General features: G+C 34.1%; 1 protein-coding gene across 1 annotated transcript; it reads left to right on the top strand.

Moving 5' to 3' along the window:
* Positions 1–4,027: 4,027 nt before the first annotated feature.
* Positions 4,028–5,481, top strand: LOC121113891 (potassium voltage-gated channel subfamily B member 2-like). The gene is made up of 2 exons (XM_071894152.1): positions 4,028–4,480; positions 4,537–5,481. Exons 1-2 carry the CDS (start codon positions 4,028–4,030, stop codon positions 5,479–5,481), a joined length of 1,398 nt encoding a protein of 465 aa, XP_071750253.1.
* Positions 5,482–6,761: the final 1,280 nt, after the last annotated feature.

Here is a 6,761-nt window from a genome sequence, read left to right as displayed (position 1 = left end):
GATACATTTATGACATCCCATGGACGTGGTGATGGGGGTAAGGGGCATTGGATATTTTGGAGTACACTATATTGGTGGCGGATCCCTGTTTCACTGATGAACAAAACATTTTCAATTTAAAGTATGGCATTGGTCTTCAAGATAACCAGTAACCAGTGGAAATAATAAATAAATTTTGGCCTCTGAAATCTTCATGTTTAAGTTGTCAGTCTCTTTTTGTAGGGAACGTGTTGGTGTCATGATATGAATGCCGTGAGTTCAAGCCCTGAGCATCCTTTTTTCTTCTGATTGAAGCTGATTTACCTTCCAATCCTCCAAATTATGATTTTATTCTCCTGGAAATGACTAGAAAGTCAAATGTAGTGTGAGATTATATCTTAATATACATATGGGGTTTTGAAAACAGATATCGTTCAAGAAATACGAGGGAAAATATATGATAAGAAAAATAAGGCTTTCATGTCATGTGTAAAAAAATAAAAACCAATGGATTTCTTAATGCTGTAATGCTTCTGGATGTCCATCATCTACTTTTATTATCTCTCATTAGTCTTTTGAAGGTTTATAATTTGAATACAAATTTGTTAAGCTGTGAACAATGTTCTAAATTAACTATTCGTAGGAAAATTAAGATACCTTTTTAAATAAGTGAGATAATTACATATAATTCGCATACCCAACATTTATAAGGCTTTATAGAAGCTATTTTGCGTACTACAAATAAGTAAAGGTTGAGCAACGGTTACTTTGGCGCATTTTCTTGGACAAACACGGGGATTTGGTGCCTGACTTGTTAGATATCTTGCTCAAACCTTCACCAATTGAAAAAAACATTGAATCAATTGACAAATTCTTTATTCGAAACATTTATAAAAGGTAGAATGCCCTCCTTGAAATCCAAGCCTTGAGCAACAATCAAACAATTGCTTGAACTTTGGGACTCAACTAGACGTTTGTGCCCAAAATTATGCGGGATTAGGCCGAAGTGACTGTTTTTTAACACAAGAAATTCACGGCAGAATCCAGCAAATCGTAAAGGAAAACACAGGGAAATCAATCAGGGCAATTTCTCAAGAAGTTGGCAGTTCAGAGTCGCTGATCTGCCTTTGCATTCGCAAAAACCTTCATTTCTACTCATACAAGAAGTGGAAGGAAAATATCAATGAAAGCCACTTAGAGCACCCCCAATAGCTCTTCAAGACACCACTTTATCAAGGTATGCTCTAGTTTTTCTCAGACGATAAAAATTTTGCCAGAACCATAAGATCAACAACTAGAACAACAGGTGGTTCGTCTTCTACCCCAAGGATATGCTCTTCGTCATGCAGAGGAAGTTCCTGCCCGTATAATGATGTTTGGGATTTTAGCTCCGAAGGCCACCTCATGTCTGCTTATATGATCATCCAAGGTCTCAATGTCATCACTGATGCTTACCTGGACGTGCTAGAAACGAAGGTCATAATATGGTTACCAAGGACTGTGATGTGCCAAAAGGACTGGGCTCCCTCCCAAAACTAAAAAAAATACTAAATGGCTCCAAGAGAATTTTTATGACTTCATCTCGTCAGACTTTGGGCCTCTTAATTCGCCGGATCTCAATCCCAAGGATTTTTTTATTCGTGTGGAGTGCTTATCAACCGAGCCTCCTCTAACGCCCAAGGCAAACTTATCTAATGATAAAGAAGGAATTCCAGGATTTTCTAAGGGACAAAGTGGTGAAAGCCTGCTCGTGCTTTCTGCCACGTATAGAGGCTGTCATTTAAGCGGGAGGTTCCCTTTTTAAATAAGATTAATCAGAATCCATCAAGCTTTAATAATCTGGCTTATGCTCCATGTACATATCAAGTTTGTCAACCCCAAAGCTATCAACCAAGTGGGGAAACAAAGACCAGTTTCTCATTATTATATTATATGGAAGTGTTCCTGGTGACACTTTTTTGCACACTGGAAGCGTTAAGTATTGCTTCATAACTAACTATACAACCTCCATGACTTCACCCTTTTAACTTAATTAACAAGGTAAATTCTGCAAAGTGATGAAAAAGTTGCGAGTGAAAATAACAAAAATGGTATAATGACGTCATTTGCATTGTTTATAGGAAATAAAACACAAGAAAATGTATCCCCAAAATTTTCTAAAATACTCCAATTGGGGTAATTTACCATTGTAATAAATAATATGTATATGGGCTACATTGGTACTTGAAATATATTAATGGGCCACAGAACCCATTAAATTGATTTTCATCAAAAACTGCTTTAAAAACAAAACAATTAAATACATATTTATTTTCAAATTAGGCAAAATGTTAAATTTGAAAAAAATAAAATAACATTTCTCCGCTGCATAATTTAAAGAAAACAAAAATGTTGTCTCATTAATTTTTTTCCCCAAGACCTTTAATTTACAAGAAAATACAATTTACAGTGAGAAGGAGTAGTTACCCGCATTTAAACATTAAGGGGACTGTACAACAGGATGCCCGTAGGACATGGGTTAGACATCCCTGTGACAAAGACATCAATCTTACATCCAAAATAGATCCTTTAACTTTTTCAAAAATGTAAAGTTCCAATGTAAATTTATTTTTGAGAGGAACATATTTAATTTTTGGTTGAATATTTGGGTCTTGGATTTTTTGCAACCTTTTTTTAGAAAAAACAAATCTTGGGAATTTTTGATGAAGTTTTTTTGTAGATTTTTTCTTGATAAACCTGTCCGAGTCCTGTTGTTCACCGAAACTCCGGTTGGAATAAGGGCTTTAACGTCTCCATTAGTTATAAATTAAAGATTGATATATTTTGCAAATAATGTTATTGCATTTTTATGTATTCAAATTACCATAGTCTAGATTTATTATCTATTTAATAAACTAATACATTTGCAATGGTCATATACTTTTTTTCAAATCATTCTTCTTTTCTCGTCCCTTCTAATATTTCCTGAAACAAACAGTTATTATTAAAAATTTAGTCTTCTCATACATATATTTTTACCACTTATTTGTCTCAACTAGAATCCAATACTCCGGAGTTTAGTTAGTATTTCTTCATTTGGTGTAGTTAGATACATCAAGATTGGTTAAAAATGTATGCATTTTTTATGTATAATTAATTATCAGCAATGAGCCCTTTTGTTTTGATACAATTAGTGGCGTCGTCTAATAAAATGCTTTATTAGGCAGTCCCAACCGGCGGGCGTTACTTCAGTAAGAAAAACATCTATACTGTAAAGCTCAGGTTTGTTTTCTTTTGTAACTAATTATTAATGCTTTAATATATCGAAATTTGAATTTATTTCAATCATTGAACCTTCATTAGTTATTGAATTAATAAGTTTTTAGATGTCAATGGACCACCCGGTACTAATAATACTAATGGAATAATCAATCCGTAATGTAAAAGAATTAGCTAACTACTAACTGTTTTTTGGTCTTTTTTTTGTTTCATTTTTGGTCTTTTGAATTATTTTCTCCACTATAATATATTCAAAAATAATGGTCAAGCAATTTTTTCCCCTAATTTTTAACTTACTTTTGATTTATGTGGGTATATGCATACGTCAAATAAAAGATTTAAAAAAAGTAAATGTATGGTAGTACGCTAGGATGAATTTGCTCCTATTTGGTTTTTGAGCTTCTTCCTTCCACTCCTTCTCCTCGTCTTTTCTTCCTCTTTACATTACCTTTATATGGTTTATATTGTCTCTTCTCTCAACATGCATTGCTTTCGTTTTTTTTTTTTAATTTTTTTGTTACTCACGGAAGCTGAACGTCAGTAATGCATGCACGGTTAAAGAAGAAACATATTTGAGACGCTTCCTTGTTGCTAAAGTCGTTCTCTCCTCCTCTCTTTAACATCATGGTGACTCCATTGATTACCCTTTAAAAAAGAAGAACCTGCCACCATCGAAGTCTCCTTCCCAACCCTCATGATGACTGTTGCTGAGGAGTGACGCGAAGTCGTACAAGGTCTTAACTATTTCCCAAACTCTAACACAAGGCAACATGCAAAGCGAGAATGGAAAATGCGAGATGACCATGAATGCAAAGAAAAAGGTCCTTATTCTTATCTCCTTGACTCCAAAGATGATGACGAGCCTCCTTATATTCAGAGTAAAACAGGGAATATCATCATTGATGTTGGAGGTCAAATCCACAACACTCGAATAGAAAATTTGAAAAACTTTTTGCCAGCATCCCGGCTTGGGAAATTAGTTCGTGCCAAAAGTCTTATTGACGTCTTGAAATTATGTGATGCCTACGTTGAAGAAGAAAGTAATAATTCCCCTATCGTGTTCTATGATAGGAACGGACAAGGCTTTAATACTATTCTGGATATTTATCGATTCCAAATCCTTCATTTTACGGAGAAATCTTGTGCTATCATTTTGAAATCGGATTTTGACTATTGGGGGATCGATGAAATACTTCTAGAGCCCTGTTGTGCCCTAAAGTATTATCCCGAGATGGAAATTTGTGTAAAAGAACAAGAAAGTGAAAAAAAGCAAAGGACATATTTATTAAACGGTCTAAGGAAGAAACGTTTGGAGATACACGACTAGCAAAAGTTCGAAAACAGTTATGGAATCTAATAGAATATCCAGAGAGTGGGAAAGACGCTCAAATCATGGCATTTTTTAGTCTGATTGTTGTGATTGTTTCCACAGGGACTTTCATCCTTGGAACACTGGAAGAATTTCGAGAATTGGAGCATGGAGAGGTCATTCGTGAAGGAGAAACTTACTATCCTAACGTCGTCTTTGCTATTTCCATCTTTGATACGCTATGTGTGGCCTTTTTTACAATCGAGTACAGTATTAGATTCATTTGTTGTCCTGTCAAACTTCGCTTCGTCCTTGAGCCCATGAACCTAGTGGATCTTTTTGCCATTCTACCCTTTTACCTCTCCCTTTTCCTTCGGAGCCTAGAGGACATAAAAATCATCGGTAAAGCTGGGAAAATCATTCGTCTTGTACGAGTCATGCGGATTTTACGGGTATTCAAATTAGTTCGTCACTTTGCCGGACTCCAAAGTCTTATTCACACTATGAAACAAGCCTACAAAGAGTTGGGTCTACTTCTTCTTCTTATCGGAGTTGCTGTGCTCACAGTGGCTTGCCTCATTTACTTTACAGAAAGAGAAGGCTCAGGCTGGACATTTGTTGACTCTTTTTGGTTCAGTCTCATGACCCTTACAACCGTCGGATATGACTTAAATCCCTTTACACTCGGTGGAAAAATTACAGGTGGATTCTGCGCTCTCATGGGAATATTCATTCTGACATTGCCCATTCCAATTGTTGTGAACAGCTTTGCTTCCTACTACAAAAATCGGCTTTGGAGAAATGAGGTAGCTGCTAAAAAGCGGGAACGGATTAGGGAGACGGGGAACGTTGGTGTACTGAGTCTTATGGAAGGGATTGAAACGTCTGATTCATACAGTGAGTTGTATGGAATTGAAATGAAAGAATTGTCTTGATAATATTCACTCGTAAATCCAAAATAAGGCCTCAACAGTCCATTCAAATATAACTTCCATTAGAATAATCACCCTGTTCGGATTCTCAATGTAATCCTTCAAGTTTTATTGAAAGTTGTAGTAGAGATAGCTATCCCCAAAAAACCCTTCAGGAGTGAAAGAGGAAACAAGTACCCAACCGACAAAGAATAATACTTATTTGCTATGTAAATCTTGTATCAATTTTCTTTTCTTTTTTCACATGGGTTGATGAAAATCGAATAAATATCAGTTATTCCATTTCATACTTGTATTTTGTAATTATTTCTCCAACTATTTATACAATATTAATTTCCTGACTATAAATATTCTCTAAAGGTTAAACAAAAAAATAGTTAGATTAATGACACATGTCAAGAAAATAGTACTTTTCCCTAAATTTAAAAATGTAAATAATTATTTTTTAAAGTATTTGAAACGTTAATTATGAATATGTAAATTTTTTTTTAATATCATGTTGGGAATATACAATTTCATTTTTTTTTTTGATATTTTAACTGTTTTTGTAAGTTTTAAATTAGATTATTCTTGAACTACAATGAACCTACTCTCGTTGCTTTCGAAATACTGAATCAGCTCTCTTTCAAACGTAATAACCTACCCAAAGTCTTGAACGTTGTTATGAATACATACTTCAAATAATTCCTTCAATAGTAGATTGCAATCGAAAGATACAAATATCGGCAAAACAAGGATGTACGAGTATTAAATACAGAATAGACATTCAATTTCGACGAGCTCTTCTCCCATTATTACGATATTATTTTCCTCTTTCATATTCTCTTCCTAGGATTCTTCCAAAATAATTTTAAAAAAATCCGTTTTTTCATTGTTAAATATGATATAATATAAAAAAATCTGTTCAGATTGGCAAAAAAACAAACCACTTCCGTTTTCTACAATATATTTTTATCCATTCAGAGGTGTATAAAAATATATCATAGAAAGCGGGAGTGGGTTTTCTATCGCTCAGAGCTGTTGTTAATTCATGAGTAGGGAATATTTAAGTTTATAGTAATAACTAGTGTTTGTGTGCTCTTGAAGGACGGAGAGTAACGTGGATTTTTGAAAAAAAAATCTAAGAGAAATGGATCATTTTTTCTTTATATTGACACACTTCTAAGCGATTTTCTCAAGTTCATAATAAAAAAGTAAAAAAGAAGTAAAAAAAAAAAAAAATTAAACTAAAATTCTTTCATTAATATTCAAGGTTTTTTTCATTCATCTACATAAACTAGTGT

This window comes from Lepeophtheirus salmonis, chromosome 2 (genome assembly GCF_016086655.4).
Source record: "Lepeophtheirus salmonis chromosome 2, UVic_Lsal_1.4, whole genome shotgun sequence".
Taxonomy (NCBI): Eukaryota; Metazoa; Arthropoda; class Copepoda; order Siphonostomatoida; family Caligidae; genus Lepeophtheirus; species Lepeophtheirus salmonis.
This window is presented reverse-complemented; position numbering and strand designations above follow the sequence as displayed.